Below are 21,693 nucleotides of genomic sequence, written 5' to 3'. Positions count from 1 at the left end.
ACACTGAACCGCCACCCCCACTTGGCAAGCAAAGCTCGGTTTCTTTTAGCAAAATTCCCTATGCCAAGGCCACCTTCCTCTCGATCTAAAGAAGATATGTCCCACCTCACTAAGTGATTTACTGAACCTTTCAAAGAATCTCCCCAAAGAAAGGATTGAACACTTTTCTCCATTATTTTGCAAATTCGCATAGGAACCTTGAATAGAGAAAAGTAATATAATGGAAGATGTTCAAGAACCGATTGACAAACGGTCAACCTTCCACCTCTCGAAAGTTGATATCTCTTCCATCGATCTAGCTTCTTTGTTGTCTTGTCAAGAATGGGACTCCAAAAATTGTCATGCTTTGGATTCCCCCCCCCCCCCCCCAATGGCATTCCCAAATAAATCAACGGAAGTTTTTCAGCTTTGCAACAAAATTTAGAAGCCATCCTCTGAATTGAATTTTCTGAGTATTCATGTTGACTCCACTTAAAGAAAATTTCTCCCAATTTACTTTCAATCCCGAGAGCCATTCAAAGGCTTTAATTGTGTCAAACAATACAGCCAACATATCATCATCGTCTTTGCAAAACAATAGTGTATCATCGGCGAATTGCAAATGTGAAATATGCACTGAATTCCGGCCAACAGTAAATCCTTCAAATGCTCCTATAGAGTATATGTGTTCCAACAAACTGCTCAAAGCGTCACTCACAATTAAGAACAAGAATGGAGAAAGAGGATCACCTTGCCTTAAGCCTCTTGAAGCAAGGATTCTTCCTCTTGGTCTTCCATTAATGAAGATGGAAAATTTGTTGTCTCTAATGCACCCATTAATCCATGAAATCCATCTCTGCCCAAAACCTTTTCTGCTTAGCACCTCTGACAGAAAATCCCAATCTACTAGGTCAAAAGCCTTTTCAAGATCTAGCTTTAGAATCCACCCACTCTTCTTTTTGGTTCTATAATGATCCACAATATCATTGGCTATTAGAATGGGATCAAGTATTTGTCTTCCACTCAAAAAGGCACTTTGATTGCAAGATATTGTATCAGGTATAACTTTACGAAATCTTTCAACTAATGCTTTGGCCAATATTTTATAAGTGGTAGTTGTGAGACTCAATGTTTTAAAAGTCTTAAGGCGGCTTCAAGGCTTTTTCTCAATGAGAGGTGAGGCGTAAGCCTCGAGGCGGTATGAGGCATAGGCCTCATTTTAAATAAGAAATCATAAAAATTTTAAAGTTTGTATTATAAAAGTACAAAACATACTTAAAAATTCTAACAAAAAGAAATATCTCAATAGTCCATTAATGTACATATATACTAACATTTCAGAATCATTATCACTAAAAAACAAAAAATAAATCAAGAAAAAATTTGGAAAACAAGTTGAGGTGAAAAAAGAGAGGAAAAAAGGGAAAAACAAAACTAAAAAAAGAGAAGAATAAAACTTGCTACCCTTAATACAGTATGTAATAACCAAAAGAAAAAAGAAAAAACAAAGCAAAACAGAGTAGATAGGAGAGAAAGAGAAGGAAAATAAAATTATAACATTGCTGATTTACATTTTTATTCATTGTAACAAATCAAGACAAACCTAGTTTGTCTTTTAGTTTGGTCTAGGTTGCTAATTAATTATAGGATAATAAGATTTTAAGTTTAAAATAATATATCAAACAAATGTCTAAGGCAATTATTTTTCTGTCAGAGCACTAAACCACCTTGGTAATTACACCACCTTATTAATTTCACCCACCACCGCCAAAGACCATTTTCATTTGAGGCTAACGCCTTTTAAGCCTCAAAGGCTTAAGAACAGAGGCTTACGCCTTTGTCATCTAAGGCGTAAGCTTCTTTTTATTTGTTACAGGCGTAAGCCTTGAGGGATGATACAGTCGCCTCGCCTCAAGGCGCGCCTCAAGGCTTATGCCTTGACCGATTTTTAAAACATTGGTGAGACTTATGGGACGGAACTCTTTAACCATTTCCATTTTATCCTTTTTAGTATTAGACTAAGTAGGAACATATCTTTTTTCATCAACCAAAATCCATTCCTCCACCTCAACGTCGCTTATACTTGTCTTTTGATTAATGTTTCAAGTACCAGAGGTCTGTCCAAACTTATTGTTGTCAATGTTGTAAAGCCTTGGGAAAGTCACCTTAAACAGAGGGGAGTTGTACCGTTGATTTGAAAAAAGAAATTTACCTTGTTACCTCAGCCCCAAAGAAGACTCTGTTATCAGACTTATGAGATTTAGGAAAGACTTGCAAGGCCAACCTCAGTTTCCCTGTCCACTGCTATCCAACAATTAATCTCCTCTCCTTTTTTTTTTAAATGAGAAACCAAACTTTTCATAGAGACAAATGAAAACAAAAGCAAATGAACAAGGGCATGCAAAAAAACAGCCCGCAAGGAAGAAACCCACCTAAAGAAATGGCCTCCAATCCAAAAGAATAAAACCTAACTGATAATTACAGATCAACTCCAAAACTCCAAAACTGACCCCATAAAGAGACAATAAATCTAATAAGATCTCAAACTGACTGACTCTTTGCATCTTTCCACTCCCCTAAAGATTCTATTATTTATCTCAATCCAAATCCCCCACGAGATAGCTAAGAAACAAGCTTGCCACAAAAAATTCCCTTTTTCACAAAAAGGAAGAGACAAAAGCACTTCCTCCAACATTGCCCCACAATCCCTATTACGGACCCAAGCCACCTCAAAGATCTGAAGAACCGACCCAACAATTGATCTCCTTACAACCCCCTCTATTTGCTCTCTCACCACATCATACCAGAAATCCTTGTTTTCAAGGTGGAATCTGGCCAACAATGCACCATTTCTCATTCTTATGACACCTACACATATTCACCTACTTGAGTAGAAAGAAGACATTTTTCAATTCAGAAGGTGAAAGCCACAATCTATGTTTGATTCATCCCATAAGAAACTCCTAAAGATTTTTTCCTTCTCGTTTGCCACTTTAAATGGGTCTCTGGAAAACTGAGAAGTAGGTTGGAGATTTGCTAGAATTGCCGGCACTAGAGCTAATGTTCCTCCTTTTGAGAGAGGTGATTGCAACAGCCAACATGAGAATCTTTCTAACACTAGTGTCCAGAAGGTGGAAATCCTAGGATTACCATGTAAAGAAGGCATAGTATAGGAGATAGGAAAAACCCCCTTCCGGCACCGACAAATACAATTAATCTGGCCACTTCTTCAACCTCTTTTTTTGCAACACAGATACCTATTGTGGTGGACTTTGTGGCTTGTTAACTTTCATGCTCAATACTTCTTCATCTTTCTACATCTATGAGTGTTTGGACCAGTTTATACGCAACTAAACTAATCTCACTTGACAACCGCTGACCCAACAATATTTAGTTGTCAAAAAGCTCATAAAATTTTATTGTCCGAGTAGGTGGCCGATGGGTTTTGAACTTATTCTCCAAAATCCCTTACTTTTTTTCACATAGGATTACCATGTAAAGAAAGCGTAGTATAGGAGATAGGCAAAATGATGCAGCACTTCACAAGGTTTTTAAGAAATGATTCAATGCCCTCTCATTAAAAGGCTGAAACCTATTTATAGAGGTTTCAAGCTTAAGAATTACATGAGTAACTATTGTCACTGTGCAGTAAAAGTACTAAAATAAAAGCTATAACAGTAGCTAATAAACAAGAAAAGCTATGAAGCAGCTACTTAACTACATCACAAAACCCCCTTCCGGCACCTACAAATACAATTAACCTGGTCACTTCTTCAACCTCTTTGTTTGTAACACAGATGCCTATTATCGTGGAATTTGTTGCTTGTTAACTTTTTTGCTCAACACTTCTTCAAATAATCTTCTTTTCTATATCTGTGAATGTTTGGACCAACTTACACGCAACTAAACTAATCTCACTTGACAACCGCATACCCTGCAATATTTAGTTGTCAAAAAGCTCATAAAATTTTAGTATCTGGGTAGGTGGCCTATGGGTTTTGAACTTATTCTCCAAAATCCCTTTACTTTTTTCACGTGCTCTAATGCTTCTTCATCATTTTGATAGTCTTGAAAACACTACTTAGAGGTTGTTTGGAAGTTATATGTAAAAAGCAGTTTTATGTTTTAAATTAAAAATACTTTTTTCAAAACTTGTTTAGCATGGTAGTCTTCAAAATAATTGTCATAACAGAAGCAAAAACAATATTTTGCTGTTTTTATTTGTTTCCTTTATTAATTGTTTTTTTCAACTATTCCTTTATTGATAGTTTATATATGATCATTAATTTCTTTTTAAGTATTACTTGTTTAAAATGTATTATATTTTCATATCAACATATAGAAGTAAATAAGAAACAAAGATAAAAGATATCTTTCTAAATAAATTTTTCTAATTTAAAAATGATAGAAACAATTTTCAAAGATCAACATACCAAAACAATTTAAAAAGAAAAATTAGAGAAACACCAAAGGAACTCCATAGTTTTCCTCTATTTCCCTAATGAGCAAATCTTATGAATATTGCTTATACCAAGGGATGAAATTAGATAAATATCTAACTGAAATTACAAACTTCTAACCAATAGTTGCAATGTGAGTAACATCACTGACCATAACTTTGATGGGACTTGGGATGGGTTGGGTTGGGTTGGGGAAAAAGGGATGAGAATCTAAATTGTGTGAATATCCTAATGATATGAATGGTTCAAGTTAAGTATTTAACACACCTGGTACACAGAATATGCCACATAACATAACAAGCAAGAGTAAAATTTATGACAACAACCTCCAGCCTCTGCTTCGTCATTTGATGCAAAATACGAGGAATGACGATGACTCCCCCATTCATAAAGTAATATAGAGCGATCGTTAACCAAAAAAGGTGAAGTTCTTATGGGAGGTTAGCCTAAAAGCTATCAGCACTCATGACAAGCTCCAAAGGAGAATGAGTTTTATGGATATTTCCCCCAATTGGTGTGTTCTTTGTAAAAACAGCAGTGAGTTTCAAGGCCACATCTTTAAAAATTGCACTTTTACAGCAAGCTTATGGAAAAAATTCTCTCTGCATTCAACTCGTCACCCTTTCAAAAAGGAGAAAAGATCCTTTGTTGCATTTTGTTCAAGCATTTTTCTGGGCTAGTTGGTTAGAAAGGAATCATACGATTTTTCAAGACAAAGAGCTACCTTCTGTGGATTGCTTCAATATGGCCAAATTCAAAGCTTCTGGTGTGCTCTCTCCAACTCATTTGAAGATCATGCTAATTCTTCCCCAAAGTTGTAATTGTTCTTGCCTTTATTTTGATCTTTTGTTATTTCTTTAATTTTTCTTGCTTTCTTTCTCACTCCCTTGGGAGTTTGTATCTTTGTACAATTTTTGTTCCTTTTCATAAATTCAATGAAAAGTTCGTTAGATTGTTCTTTTGATCGTTTATTTTGAATCTATAGTATATCTAGTTGTGTCTTGGTGTAAAGTTCCCTCTCTTTCATCACTTTAGCATTTCTTTCATGGCTTCCAATTGGAGAGGTACTTCTAATTTCATATCATCAATGAAATTGTTTCTTCTCAAAAAAAAAAAGAAGGGAAAAAAGGCTTAATTAAAATAAGAACATGAAAGCTTTGCACACCCATGAACTTGATTTACCTGAAGGATAAGCTCCTTAGACTCATTGTCTGAAAGGGGCGAGACATAAAAGCTTTGCAGATCCTCATGAATTGAGTTCTTTATATATAACCGGGCATCATCATCGACATTAATACCCACGTAAACTAGACGCAATATCCATAACCTTTCAGATTTGAAGTTTACTGAGCTGCTCCAGAGAAAGTTCTTAAACAGAGGAATGGACTGCAATTGCAAATAGGAAATAAAGAAACGGGCTTCAAACATGAATTATCACCAAGTCTGTATAACAGAAATATGGAATGTGCAAAGAAAATATAACTGCGACAGCAAACAAATATGAAATAAAGAGCTTGTCTAAAAAACTTCTTTTGTTTTCATGTTCATCCCATCATATACATTTTATCACTGAATTCTTATTTTAAAACATTAAACTGCTAACCAAAAATTGCACGACATTCATAGTTCACAAAAGTGTTACCTTCTTATTCATCCTGGAAGATCGCACCAAAAACTTACTTAATGCTGCATAATGATGATGGGATGGTTCCAACAAAATAAAGGATGCCTCTGCAGCAAAAAGAACAATGATGGAAGGAATTCTCTGCCATGGCTCTTCAATGCCATTTTGCACATATGTTAAGAGGAGCCGAAGTCTCATGGTACCCTTTCTCCTCTTACAGTTCTGCAAAGAAAAAGGTTTTGGCTGTAAAATATTAGAGAGGAAAAACTCATAAACCTTAAAGGGAAAATAGAAAGAGAAATACAAACAATAATCTTTCTCGACTTGGGTTGGGTGTAGACATCTTATCTTCCTTTTCACCTTCCTAAGTTTTGTTTCTTTGGCAAAAAGAACCCACTGACAACCCAGTTAAAAACCTAACAAGTGTATATAGTGTCTCAACTCAATCCCCCGTTAAATATCAGCCGTGACACCTTCAAACTGAATTAAGTATATTTACACTTCACCCTTTGAGCTATGCGAAGCATAACTGAATTTAATCATGACAAGTTGTCCGACATTTGGTTTTCCATTAATGAAATATACCGTATAACCAAATCCCCAAGTAAACATTTTTCTAAAGCATAAGTAAACACTTACAAGAGCAAAATAGAAAGCTGCATGAACCTTCTTATTCCTGCTAAGTTCAACCCTACTTTTATGCACCTAAATGTGGTTTCATTGTTTTCACATATTTCCTCACTTTTTTTATCTGAGTTCTAATAGGCGTTCCACTATTAAATTCTTTTAAAAGTGATACATACACATTTTTTAAGGAATGCACTGTACCAGATTTCGACCATCAGTTCAAGTATCATCTGCACCCCAAATCAACCAGAAACCATATTTAAGAAGAATATTAGAATTACCTCCAACGCATCCTTTAATGCCCCAAGACTTTCATACCCTAATTTTCTTAATCTGTCATTAGCTGAAGACAAGCTAACAAATGCAATTGCAAGCAAACCCAAAGTAGCAAATTCAACAGCTTCAATGTATCCCATTGACAGAGCATGAATTGAAAACCGCAAGACATAAACCGGATCATATTGTTCAGGTTTGATACCATGAAAATTTCCCTGTATCATTGCAATAGAGTATTCATTTGGAACAGACAAATATAAACTAATTGTAAAAATATGCCTTTTGATCTATGTCATACAGGATATTAAAATTATAGGTTACCTTAAAGAGATCATCTAAATCCTTTACTTGATACTTCTTTGAGTACAATTCTTCATCAAATTCAGTTCTATCATGAGGAAAGTATAGCACTGTGGACACACACATTTTCGGGTCAACAGGAAGATTTTCTCTAAATTGATTTTTACAACGTTCTTTGAGTACTTCAGCATCATTCCTGATATTTGAAGAAGATTCCTGCTCCAGAAGCCGTTCTTTTGCAATTCTCAATATAGCACTTCCCCATAAAAAATCCATTCGAACTAGATTTTCTACATCTGATCCAACTACAGTTTCAATCTCATTTAATGTCTTTAAGATAGCAGAGTCAGTTTCACTGATAGTGGCACCATAAGAAGACAGAAGCAGCGAGTACAATTCTCTGAAATTTATGGTATCATGTTTTCCACAACCACCTTTACGTACCTTCATCAGCACAAGTATGTGGACCAACTTAACAATTACTAAGCGTTTCAAGTCTATCTGAGTGGATTTTGAGTCTTGCTTGCAATGGGTTCCCCATTGATCAGATGGTGGTATGACAAGTGATCTTAGCATGCTGGACATTGGCCTCAAAAAAGTTTCAATGGAATAAGATGGTCTTGGAGTTGAATGGATAGTGGGAGCAAACTGAGAGTGCGCAAGCAGCAGCTGCAAATATAAATCTTCTGCAAACTTGCCATCAGACAATAAATGTAGAATATTATGAAGAACGTTTAATGTTGTTGGATCCTCGAACCTATATAAGAGGGAAAGCCTCATCAATTGCTCTAGAAAGGGGATGGATGGTAATTTGACAAGCGCATCATGCATTTCTGTGCTTAGTTCAAGAACGCTATTCAATATGAAAAGCTCCAAGTATCTAAATAATCTTGAGTTGTCCATTTCTTTATCATGAATATCAGAGATGAAAGCAAATCTTTTCACAATCCACTGCCAGATGCTAGCCAAAATGTTCAAAAACTGCAACCTTGAGGATTCTGCTTTATTTGACCTTCTTGCTAAAGAATTTTCTGTTGAATTCTCATCTTCTTTTGGCAAAGAGGGAATACTGTAGCCTTCTGGAAATAACAACACCCTACAAAATGAAATCTTTGCAACAACCTTGTTGGAAAAATTTAATGCCTGACTGGATGAATAAGAGTCAAGTTCATCAACCTCAAATTCTAAAACTTCATCACCTGAACAAGAAGCTGGGAAAATGGAATTAAACACTTTCAATCGCTTCTTTGCTGTCACCAGATCTCCACTAAATGCAAAGTGATGCCTTAGCATATTCACTGTTTTTCCAAGAAGACTGTCATTAACAAGATCAACAAATTCTTGAGTGGATGATGGCACTAAATCACCAAATTCTTCATAGAAAATGCTTTTGGACACAAAGCGCTTCCACTTACGTAAACCTTGAAAAATAATTCCTGAATATACTGAAGAGATACTTTTGAAGTTATACCAGCATTTCTTTTCAAACTTCACAATAACTGAATTCAAGTATGACAAAGAAGTAGGCAGGAGCATCAAAAATTCCTCATCAGAAAAATGAAAGCTCAAAGTATCTACCATCTCAATGTCCATGTGACAAGAATGCTTGTTCATAATATCCAACATAAAGTGCCCAAAGATTGACAAATGGAAGGAGCTAGCCTCAGTAAGAGTAAACAACAATCTAGCTTTTGCCTTATTAGTCTTGTAGATGCAATAAGAAACCAACTCACTAGGTATGATCATTATAAGTCTGAACATTGCTAAATGTATTTGATTAAAATAATCACATAGCACGTATTTCTTTGCACAAATAGCCTTAACCACTTCAAGCAAGCATGTATCTGAAAACTCAGACTTGTAATGTATTGCAAATGCATTTATTTTAGTGTAAATCTCATCAACGATGTTACAGACATTCTTCTCATCCATTTCCCAGAATAAACTGTACGGTACTCTTCTGGGGAATGATAACTGCAAATAGCTTGTGACATCTTTCAAAGCAATGACAGCAATACCAAATCCAAATGATAGACCATGGATCTGGGTCGTGTCAGATTTCTGTACCACCCAACTATTGACACTTACTCTCTTGAATATCCAAGTCACTAATTCAAGAAGATCACAAGGTGATATAAAATGATTTAAAGCATGTAAAGCAAAAAATGGGGGAAGAAGTGGCATCGGATCCATTGTATCAATAAAGTGATCAAATCGATCCCTGAACTCAGAAAATAGCCTCTGCATGAGAAAATTAAAAGTCTCCACTACCTCTCTGGATGTTGAATCCTGGCCATCACACGAGGTTAAAAGATGCTCACAAAAAGTGGTCAATAAGTTGATAATGTGACAATCTAATGTATTAACGTTCTTCCCAGATAAGTGAATCAAAGATTCCAAATTTAAATCAATAGCACCATTCATCAAGTCCCCTTGACAAGTGAGGGGGCAGGACAAGGATGATACTACAGCAGGATGAGAGAAGATAGTTTCTGCTACATCTTGAACCTCTAACCTTAACAGAGGGCCCTTGTAATCTTCAGCAGTAGCAGAATGAGTTCTTGAAGCTAGTAGCTTACCTAAGATGTTCTGAAGAAGAGTAAAGCAAATTTGGGAAAGCTGCTGGAGTTCAACTATAGGTTTAAGTCTATAAGAAATTCGTATCTGATAAGCCCAAAATAGGACAAGCCGCAGATATGGTAATAGAAGGTGATCAGATGTCAACTCATTTAGTTTAAGCAGAAGGGAATCTTGAATCTTTGAAAGTACCAGAGAACTGGGACCATGAGTGCACATAATTGCAGGAAACAGCACATGAAAAGGCGCTCTCTTCAAAAAGGTAGAAAACCTAGTAGAAGATGCTTCAATTTTATCAAACTCTTTGTTACAAATTTTTTCTTCATCATTCATTAAATGACGATGATCAGCAAAAACATCTTCACTATGAGTAGTAGACATTCTGCGGGAAAAGAAAAATAAATTCTTCAATGGTCTCCACTCACAGTTTGAACTTCCTAAATCCACATCCAAAGGACCATGGTTACCAAATATCTCAGACAGGATAGACTCAATCACTGAGGCCAGCAATCGTGTATCAACCTATCCAAAATAAAACTAGACGTCAGACTTCTAAACAACCTACTAGAAACCCTAATAACAAAATATGTGCACCTGAGTCTGCAGGAGATACTTTAGCGTACTGCTCACATAATTAGATATAACTGCTTTCCCAGGTCTGGTGAAGGTTACAGATTCGGAGCTGAGCAACCTTAGACACTTCTGCATAACACACACGGTGATTGGGCTGAAATTAGGTGAGACATCTGCAAGAAAAACAATAAAATGACTAATGGAAAGTGTGTGCTTCATTCATTTGGTTCAGGATGTATACAAAATATATACAGGCTTATGTATATTTATATGGAATTAAAAACCAAGCTTGAGAAACTGAATTGGGAAAACAAATTGTTAAATTATAGTTTATTTTATTTTAAAGGTTTCCTATTTTATTTAGGTTAGGGTTTTATTGCCCTAATAGGTAAGTATTTCCTTATCCTAATAGGCAAGAATTTCTTTTTAGTTTCTTTTTTGTGACTGCTATTTATATAGCCTTGTATCAACCATTTGGAGTAATTAAGAAAGAATTATTTTCTTTTCTTATTATTAACATGGTATCAGAGCTCTAGGTTTCTTCAAAAAAAAAATTTTTAACTTAGGGTTTTGTGCCCATTAGGATTTTGATGCCCATTAGGGTTTTTTATCCATTAAGATTTTGTTTATTACTACCGCCGCCAACCACCGCCGACCGCCGCCGCTGACCGTCACTGTTTGCTGATTCGCCAGCGCTGCTGTTTTTCGAGTGCTGTTCGTGGGTTTCGTCTCGCCATCCTTCGTCACCGACAACGGTCACCGCTGTTATTCGTTGCCGCCACCGTTGCCGCCGTCGTCCTTTGCTGTTACGTCCGGTCCAGTCAACCCGGTTCGTCCAGTTCGGTTCAGATAGTCTGGTTCAACTGGTTCGGTCCAGCCAGTTCGGCTCCTTTAGGCTCGGTTCAAATCGTTGTTGGACTGGTTCAGCGTTTTTCAGTCCGGTTCAGTTCATTGTCGGATCGTTTCGACAGGTTTCAGTTCATTTCAGTTCGTTTCAGTCAGATTTGGTTCGATTCAACTGTTTTTGATTCGGTTCAGCCCTCTTTCGGTTCGGTACAGTACTGTTTTTTCAGTTTTGGATCTCCATTTTTGAGTTGCAGTTTAGTCTTGGTATCAATGTCACAGTCGTCCAAAATTACAAAAAACTTGGACATAAATGAGATCAAACAATCAAGGAGCTTCTTAAAAACTTTGGATAATGCTCCTAGTCAAGGTACAGGTTCGGTAACTTTGACGAGTACAACTTCCCAGCCTAAACTTTGTACATGGATTATTGATTCTGGTGCAACAGACCATATGACGAATAGTAGCTGTCATTTTATCTCTTACAGTACTTGTCCGAGCAATAAGAAAATTTCTACAGCAGATGGTACCTTGGTAACAGTAGCTGGTCAAGGAGACATCAAGATAAATTCAAACATTACTTTAAAGAATGTGCTTCATATACCACGTTTAACTGTTAATTTGATATCGGTAAAGAATTTGATCAAAGATTTAGGTTGCAGAGTAACTTTTTCTGATTCTTCTTGTATTTTACAGGACCAAGGCAATGGGAAGATTATTGGACTTGCTAATGAAAAAGATGGACTTTATTATCTTAATGAACTTGTCGGTCAGACTAGTGTTCCAGTCTCCTTCACCTCACAAACTCATCATCCTTCAAGTAAGCTTTTGTTGAATCATTATAGACTAGGACATCCTTCATTTCGAACTCTTAAAATATTGGTTCCCGATTTATTCCAAAATCTTAATCCTGAGTCACTTCATTGTGAAGTTTGTGAATTCGCTAAACACAAGCGTGTACCCTTCCCTAGTAATAATAAACGAATATCAGTTCCCTTCTCTCTTATTCATACTGATGTGTGGGGTCCCTCCAATGTTCCAAATGTTTCCAAATTTCGTTGGTTTATTGTATTCATTGATGACTGTACTTGAGTCTCATGGGTTTATCTTTTAAAACAAAAATCTGATGTTGGTTCTACCATTCAAACATTCTTTCAAATGATAGAAAACCAATTCGGAATCAAACCCAAACGATTCCGTTCTGACAATGCTCGAGATTACTTCAATCAAAACTTAACATCCTTCTTTCAAAAACATGGAGTCATCCATGAGTCGTCTTGTGTGGACACTCCTCAACAGAATGGAGTGGCCGAAAGAAAAATTGGTCACATCCTTTCTGTGACACGTGCCATTCTTTTTCAAAGAAATGTTCCTAAATCCTTCTGGGGGAAGCTGTGTTAACATCCACTTATTTAATCAATCGGTTACCATCTGCTACTCTAGACCATAGAACTCCTATGAATATCCTATCAAAATATTATCCTGATTTTCGAACAACAAATAACTTGACTCCTCGAGTATTTGGTTGTGTAGCCTTTGTTCATGTTCACAGTCATCAGCGAGGTAAACTTGATCCACGAGCACTCAAGTGTATTTTTGTCGGATACTCGAACACTCAAAAGGGATATAAATGCTATCATCCTCCTTCAAAAAGGTTCTTCATCTCTGCTGATGTTACCTTTTATGAAGACACCAGCTTCTTTACCTCACCTTATCTTCAGGGGAAGGAACTATTATTGGAAGATAAGGATTTGCCCATTCCCAACCTCACATTTCCTATATGAAATCCTTTACCACCACCCTTAGACACCTTACCAGGACCATCTAACCCTTCTACTACTACACCATTACAGGTTTATTTAAGAAGGAACACTGAAAAAGATAAGCACGTCCAAGAGTCTGAACATATCCCTGTAACTGAAATTGACGAGAAAATAATCAATGATGAATCAGACATTATAGTATCCGCTAATGATGAGTCAGACCTGGATTTGCCGATTGCTTTGAGAAAGGGAAAACGGACTTGTACTCAATATCCATTGTCTCACTTTGTATCATATGACAAACTCTCAAGTCAGTACAGAAGTTTTATGGTTAACCTTACTCAGATAAATATTCCAAAAACATATATGGAGGCAATACAACATAAAGAATGGAGGCAAGCAATGAATCTTGAAATGCAAGCTTTAGAAAAAAATAAAACATGGGAGTTGGTTACTATGCCTAAAGATAAGAAAGCTGTAGGATGTCGATGGATATATATTGTAAAGTATAAAGCAGATGGAACACTCGAGAGGTACAAAGCACGGTTGGTTGCTAAGGGATATACTCAAACATATGGAATTGATTATAATGAAACCTTTGCGCCTGTTGCCAAGATGAACACAGTACGAATACTTCTATCTCTTGCTGTAAATCATGGATGGGACATGTTACAATATGATGTAAAAAATGTTTTTCTACATGGTGATCTTGAAGAAGAAATTTATATGGAGATTCCACCTGGATATCAGCAAGCAGGAAATAAAGTTTGTAAATTAAAAAAGGCGTTGTATGGATTAAAGCAATCTCCTAGGGCATGGTTTGGTAGATTTTCTCAAGTCATGAGGAAGATGGACTATAAACAAAGTCAAGGAGATCATACATTGTTTATAAAACATTCTTCTACAGGGGGAGTAACAGCATTGATTGTTTATGTGGACGATATTATCGTCACTGGCAATGATAATAATGAGCAAGAGAAACTGAGAAATTGTTTAATCCAAGAGTTTGAAGTTAAAGAATTGGGAAGACTGAAATATTTTCTTGGGATAGAAGTAGCCTATTCTAAACAAGGCATATTCTTATCACAACAGAAATATGTGATTGACTTACTTTCTGAAACAGGAAAGCTTGGCAGCAGACCAATAGGAACGCCGATTGCTCAAAACCATAGATTATGTGCATCTGAAGAGAGTCTTCCAGTAAATAAGGAAACTTATCAGAGGTTAGTTGGAAAATTAATATATATTTCTCATACGAGACCAGATATTGCGTATGCTGTAGGAGTGGTAAGCCAATTTATGCATAATCCAAAAGAAATTCATCTTCAAGTTGTGTACCGAATACTCCACTATTTAAAGAACTCCATTGGGAGAGGATTGTTGTTTAAGAAAGGCGAGAAACTCAATCTAGAAGTTTATACAGATGCAGATTATGCGAGATCGATAGACGATAGAAAATCCACTTCTGGCTATTGTACTTTCTTTGGTGGGAACTTAGTGACATGGAGAAGTAAAAAACAAAATGTAGTTGCAAGATCAAGTTCAGAAGCAGAATTTAGAGCAATGGCATTGGGCATCTGCGAATTACTGTGGATAAAAATTATTTTAGAAGATTTGAAGATTCCATGGGAAGGGCCTATGAAACTTTATTGTGATAACAAGTCTGCCATTAGTATTGCACATAATCCAGTTCAACATGACACAACCAAGCATGTTGAAGTTGATAGACACTTCATAAAATAGAAGTTAGATAGCGGCCTCATATGTACTCCATTTGTACCAACAAACAATCAAATAGCAGATATTCTTACAAAAGGATTGAACAACAACAACTTTGAGCATTTGGTTAACAAGCTGGGAATGGAAAATATTCATTCACCAGCTCGAGGGGGAGTGTTAAATTATAGTTTATTTTATTTTAAAGGTTTCCTATTTTATTTAGGTTAGGGTTTTATTGTCCTAATAGGTAAGTATTTCCTTATCCTAATAGGCAAGAATTTCTTTTTAGTTTCTTTTTTGTGACTGCTATTTATATAGCCTTGTATCAATCATTTGGAGTAATTAAGGAAGAATTATTTTCTTTTCTTATTATTAACACAAATTATGTTCCAACAGTCTCATTGGTTGGACATATAGAGACCATTCAAATTGTAAGAAAAACTGAAAAAGAATAAAGGGTAACATCAAAGTTATCATTTATAACATAATGTCAAGCATTCTCCATTAATAATTTAATTGCAAATTAATCTAGTAAATACATGATTAAATAAAATAAAGCATCCTACCATTTGACACAAGGTGCCAAGTCGGTTTTATCTTTTCTTTTTTCAATAACCAGGAGTTGGAGCTTTTCTCCCCTGTACCTGAGGGCACCCGCACCTGCCCCAAAACCCAAACCCAAGAAATATCAAGGGTTTTTTGTATGAAGCTCACTTAAATATTCGAACTTGAGACCTCTAAGCCGGTATGACCAAGATACCCTAAGCCCCCAAGTCCTTGTTAAGTTGATTCTATCGTATTAAAATTAATTCTATTGGAATTCATAAATATTTCTTTATAAGTTTTTTTTAACAAGAACCAAAAATATTTCTTTGTAAGTAACCAAAGAAAGCTATTGAAATGCTTGACTGACTCAAAGAGACTTTACAGTCACAAAGTGGACAGTGATATTAGAGAGTCAAAAAAAGACTCTCATGATGCAAATGTTTCATGAATAAATAAATGTTATGATTATATGAAGTGAAGAATCTTTTTCTCAATGAAAGTGTCGTTTCTTATAAAAAAATATATATATGAAGTGAAGAATCATGGTACTGGAATCACAATTATATTTACAAAATACATATATTTATATACAGTTCAAGTCAAGAATAATCACACCATAAGATTCACCATAAGGAAAAAAGAAAGCGTGGATCAAAAGATTCATCATAAGGAAGACTCTATAAACTAAGTGGAGATTTGTTTTCAATCCATGGAAGGTAATATCCAAGAATCAAGATCAAATGTCCAACCTGCTGAATCCAACATAAATATCCGAACTCTGACTAAACTAAAAATATATTACACCAAGGTAAGGATTACTCTAGGTATATTCTGTCTATGAAAACTCTACTCACATCAATCCAACCCATTGGGGAACAAAGTTTAGCACAAATGACTTACAAATTACCTTTGGCATCTTCTGAATTGTTGATGTAACTCTTTACGAGACCCCAATATTTGAATAAGTTATTCCCCACAGTGGAAATGGCATCACATAAGAATGAAATTACGGCATAAATTAAATTCTCTGAATTCCCCATCCCAAGTTCTATAAGAGATGTTCCTCGATCATAATTTGATAAAAATAAGAACCATGATCCAACTTCATACACATTTTGATCAAGTGCACCAGTACTTAAAATACAAGCTTGGGCCAGATAATATGCCTTATCCTTTATGTCACTGTCCGGCGAATGTATGAACAAGCTAATAAACGGTTGTAAATGCTTGTACATCCCTGGTGGAGTTCTAAAGTGCATTGCACTCGTTGATGATGATGGAATATATTCGATAAGCAAGGACAACAAGGAATGCTGCAAAGTAGTGGGCAATAATAAAGGGTTTCCAAGAAGATTGATGAAAAATTCAAATGATCCCTCCAAATTGTGTGGCATTGTTCGCTGCAAAAGAAGTTTTGGATAAAAATCATGAAAGATGATAAGCTCAAGCAGGGGCATACATAGAGCTCCAATAATGACATTGCATATTATACATAACTATTTTATCAATTACCCCCTAAATGGAAGCATTATTCTTTTTATAAATGTCTAAATATAGAAGCGTTGATCAACTGATTGAGCTGATGACTATAGTTGAATAGTCTACTAAGTCATATTTGATTCAAAAACAAGAAGATTGTCATCATCATAAATAATCCAAGTTCAACATTTTATTTCAATAAATAGCAATAATAAACAACATTAGATTATCAGTTTCCTTATTTCACATAAAGGCTATTTTTATTATCAGGTCACAATATTCTCTGAAATTAGACTTACACGATAAATTGTAAGAGCATCCAAGAGCTTTGAAAGGAAGTACATCTCTACATCATTCACTTCGACAAGAGTAGACAATGGATCCAAATCCCAAAGTTCAGCTATAGAAATCATCAGTTCCCTTTCCTTCTCTGATGTCTCTACCGTACAGATATCAACCACTTTTTGGCCATTACCAGGAGCTGACACAACTCCACTAACAACAATATCAGTGTCATGATCTGGTGAAGTTGTTTTTAATTTTTTAACACCATGGAAGCTATGTTCCAGACCAGAGGCCCTTTTCAAACTAACTGCTTGAACTCTAGATTGGCTAGCCAACGAAGAAAGTAGAGTAAGTAGCACTTGGGGATCAGGGAGCAAAGTTTGAACTTCATTCTGCATTTCCTGATTGAGAGACAACCAATAGGACATCATTTGCTTATTGACGGATAATGCTTTGTTTAAAGCACCGAGAAAAGAATTGACCAACTTCAATGCCTCAAGTAGAAGTCGTAGAGTTCCATGCTTTACAAGAATATTTGAGTGAAGCAAACCTTTGTTAATTACTGATCGACTAAATGGCCGAGAAGAGAGGCACCTCACAATGCTTTTCATATAAATATTCTCCAATGAAGTAATATCATCTGATTGAGAATCAAAAGATCCAATAGATAGGCCATTACTCACATAAGAAACCAACTTAATTGTCAAAGAAACCATAGAAAACCTGCAATTTCAAGAGTCACCATCAAATATACAAGGAGATCGTAATGAAGGAAACATTACAAAGGAGATCATAAGTCACATAGTTGTAAGAATAAATCTGACCAGGTAGGTGATAAAAAATCTTCAAGGTTGTAAGGAAATTCCTCCAAGTATGTTGAACAGAAAGTTGGCTGCCCCCTAATAATTGCCAAAAGCAAGTCTCTATGATAAATAACTCCAGTTGCTTTTAACTTCTTCATGAGGTCCATTAGTCGCTTTGGATTACCTTTTAAAGGATTTGGGCATCTTTTCAGATCTGGCATCAACCCATTACAAGGGTCAGTACAAACCAAAATTAAAACCTGGTAAGCAGCCTCTGCTACAGGACCACCATTCTCTGTTCCACATATAGTGGCCAATTGTTCCAAAGTAACACTTCCAAATAGCACACTTCGAAGGCCTGGAGGTACCAGTGACTCATCAACAAGAACTTTGTCCCTCAATGTGGATAAAATATAAATAATAGTCTCCTCATCATCATTTGCAAGTCCACGGAGCACACCAGAATACATTTCCTTTTGCTGCAAGACCCACCTCAACAATTCAGGCTTAGCCACCTCCAAAAATGACATAGCAAACCCAACAAACAACTTTCTTGACGAGTGCTTTGATCCTTTCTGATTTGGCTTCTGTCTATACTCTGCCAGCTTGGAAAATGCACGATGTTTAAAATCAAAGTTCTTTGCAACTTCAGAAGCCATACGTGAACCACGCCGAACAATTGAAGACATCAATAATAGAGCTGCATTTTGGCGCTTTACTTCTTGGGAACCTAATTCATTATTTATGTCTCCCAAGCATTCTTCAACAAGTGATCGAGCCAACATGTCCAAAACGCGACTAGTTGATATTCTCTCCAAGTCATTGAGACTGTAATTTCCATCAGGATGACTCAAAATGGCAGAAACTAATGAAAATATATATGGGATTCCAGCCTTCCCCCGTTGGAGCTTCCATGTATCTAAAAGTTCCGAGCACTTTGGAGAAGTCTTTGCATATAAATGGAGCAACTTACATCCAATCTCCCCTTTCAATAACTTTATGAACTCTTTTGTAGCATCTGAGCATATCTTAATCTCAAAAGAGTTAATTTTAAATAGTAACTCTTTGAGTTTAGCTTCAAGGTTTGCATTTATTGCATCCATAAGACCCAAGTTGAACAAGTGTCCTGGGAGAAAATTCAAAACAACTATCATCTCACACATCAATCAGTTGGTTTTATTTTAACTCCACTTTTCTTAAACAAAGCTTCAAAAAAGAATAAAATCCATTTGAATTCTATGGTTTAGAAATATTGAGATAGACCTCACAGGTCAATGGTTTTTTGGGAGTCATAGAAATATTTAATTGTCCATCACTTGTATTATTCTACTGCAAGGCCTTTTTAATCACTTTCATTACCACTTGTCCCTTAATCTTCTGATACTTCGACCATTGAATTAAAGATTAAGCCGCCTTCACAAGAGTCGTTAGAAAAAAAAAAAAAAAAAAAATAGCCCTAGGCAGATGACAGAGCTGAAGAGAACCTGGGGAGTGTCTATCCCTTTGGCGCTCGCTGATAAGTTCTACTCCTCCTCAATCATGCCCTCACATCCAATGCTTATAGATAACCCATAAACTTCCGTTGCCTGTAGATTCAGAATGCAAAACAAATGGGGGTCAAGAAAGACAGAGTCTAGTGAAATTTCACGAGCAAAATCCCATTTTCTGGGCAAAATAGTGAAAGAAAAAGCATGAACAATCCCATTACAGAACAGAAGTAAAATTTCCCAGCACCAAAAACCCAGAAAGAAAACATTACAACTGATTAACGTTGAAAGGAGAAGAAGAACAGAGAAAGTGAAAATTTGAAACCAGGCGAGAGTACAGACAGTAGCTTCAGCATGTAGCGCCTCTTGGTGTGAAGACGGAATCAAAAGGGGTCGGCAGAGACGATGGAAGCTTCCCGGCTCGGTCCGATTCGACGGTTTTGAATTGCACGGCCCTAGCTTTCAGGCAACATGAGTGTATCGGTTCAGCATCGGTTGAAAACCCTTACATGTTGAGATTTTATTTAGTACAACATATAGATATCGAGATTCGAACATTCAAATGGTTGGATACATATGTTTTAATCCGCTCAGTTAAACTACACTCTGATTGGGTATTGGAATTTCATTCAACGAATGAAATTGAAATTGATTTGATTGAGTTTACTAATTGTTTATATATAGAATATATATTACCCTCCTATAATGATTTTATAATAGTTTTCATGAGTTTTTTTTTCAAATCCAGGGGAATACCTTCTAATTTGTCTTAATTTAAAAAATTTTAAATTTAAAATTTTTGTGTAACTTTCTTCCATATAAATTTTTTTCTATTCCATGTTGGAATTTATATATCGATCTGACTTTTGAAATATTAATTTGAAATAATTTTTTGGTGGAGAATTAATCAATCGAAAGTGAAATAAAGAAATTGAAGAAGAGGAAGGTGGTGTATCCATTAGCATTGGTGGAACGAAGGTGAAGGTGTAGGAGGGGAGATGACAGAACCAAAAATCTCGATGTCTTCCTAAATCTTTAACCCATAACCCTAAACCAAAACAATTTCAACTCTTGTTGAGAACCGGACCGGTCCAAAAGAGGGTTTAAACGGTTTTGTTCTCTTCAAGGAAGCAGGGTTTAAGAAATTTTTCTCTTTTTGGCCCGATACCAATTTACTTATGGAAATGGAATGTTATTTTTGCTCACTTAAAAATTTTCTAAAAGTGGAATATGAATCAAATATAAGAAAATAACTAGACTAACTTTTATTTTTATTCTTCTCAAAACACAAAAAAAAAATTCCTTTTTATTTCTAACAGTGCTAATATTATTTTTAATTGAAACAATAATAGAATTTATTTTATTACTATTTTATTGATAATAAATATTTTTTATTTTAATTATTTATTAATATTAATAACTATTTAAAATAAAATTTCATGACCACGAAATGCTAATATAATTTTTATTAGAAGAATTGTGGTTGAGATAAAAGCATTGTTAATTTGTTTGATATAATATTTAATAATAACGAATGGTATGTTCATAATTTTTGTATGTTAAAAGTGAGTTTAGCTAGCGGTACTATTATAAAAAATTATTAACAATATATGTATAATTAAACAAACAAAGAGTAAAGTTGTAAAATAATTAATTAAATAGTCATGGGTCTAACTAATAGATAAAGAGAGCAACAATTATTAAATAATGATTAAAAATGTGAATGAAATTGATGAAGTGGCCGGAAATGAACGAGATTATCGCAGTGATTTAAAGTTTGAGATGAGTATTTGATTTCACACATTCAAACAAGAATGAAAATTAATTTTCATCTCTGAGGTAAACGGACCTTAGTCAAGTTTGAGGAAATTTCTTATGCGTGTATAATTTGTTCCAATATATATAATATTGGTTAAATTACAAGTTTAGTCATTGAACTTTCAAATCTGTATCTAATAGGTTTCTTAACTTAAATAAATAAATAAAAATTTCCTTTAGGTATAGTTTTGAATTATGTGCATAATAAGTGTCCTCATATTTAAAAGTGTCTCGTAGGTCATTAAATTTTTTATTTTGTATCTCATAGGTCTCTACCATATTTGAAATTTTTTTAAATTATGGATTTATTGGACATAAAATTTAATTTGCATCGGATAGAATCTAAAATTTTTCAATTTTGTGTATAATAAATTTATGATTTTTAAAGAATGTCAATTAGGTCCAATGATCTATTAGATATAATATTGAAAGTTTGAATCTATTAGACGCAAAATTGAAAGTTTAAAATATAGTTTGGTAACGTTCTCGTTTGTTTCCTGTTTCTTGTTTCAGTTTTTAATTTTTTGAGAAACT

At 35.2% G+C, this 21,693-nt stretch overlaps 1 protein-coding gene across 3 annotated transcripts in view; it reads right to left on the bottom strand.

The window, feature by feature from the left end:
• The window catches only part of EMB2788 (ribosome 60S biogenesis amino-terminal protein), a 51,846-nt gene extending 32,096 nt beyond the window's left edge, over positions 1-19,750 (bottom strand). The window contains exons 1-10 of one of the 3 annotated variants that reach the window (XM_088116945.1): positions 19,614-19,750; positions 19,339-19,440; positions 17,876-18,980; positions 17,066-17,774; positions 16,195-16,687; positions 10,438-10,589; positions 7,288-10,365; positions 6,972-7,181; positions 6,082-6,285; positions 5,622-5,825 (exon numbers count right to left, since the gene is read on the bottom strand). In XM_088116945.1, coding sequence (XP_087973071.1) covers positions 5,622-5,825; positions 6,082-6,285; positions 6,972-7,181; positions 7,288-10,365; positions 10,438-10,589; positions 16,195-16,687; positions 17,066-17,774; positions 17,876-18,957 — 6,132 coding nt within the window. In that variant the 5' untranslated portion in view covers positions 18,958-18,980; positions 19,339-19,440; positions 19,614-19,750. Of the gene's footprint in view, positions 1-5,621; positions 5,826-6,081; positions 6,286-6,971; positions 7,182-7,287; positions 10,366-10,437; positions 10,590-16,194; positions 16,688-17,065; positions 17,775-17,875; positions 18,981-19,338; positions 19,441-19,613 lie in introns of those variants that run through there. The other 2 variants (XM_088116944.1, XM_088116946.1) reach the window with 2 other exon arrangements.
• Between the last annotated feature and the right edge of the window lie 1,943 nt (positions 19,751-21,693).

Source organism: Momordica charantia (assembly GCF_013281855.1).
Source record: "Momordica charantia cultivar OHB3-1 chromosome 9 unlocalized genomic scaffold, Mcharantia_2.0 BLBB01000009.1, whole genome shotgun sequence".
Taxonomy (NCBI): domain Eukaryota; kingdom Viridiplantae; phylum Streptophyta; class Magnoliopsida; order Cucurbitales; family Cucurbitaceae; genus Momordica; species Momordica charantia.
This window is presented reverse-complemented; position numbering and strand designations above follow the sequence as displayed.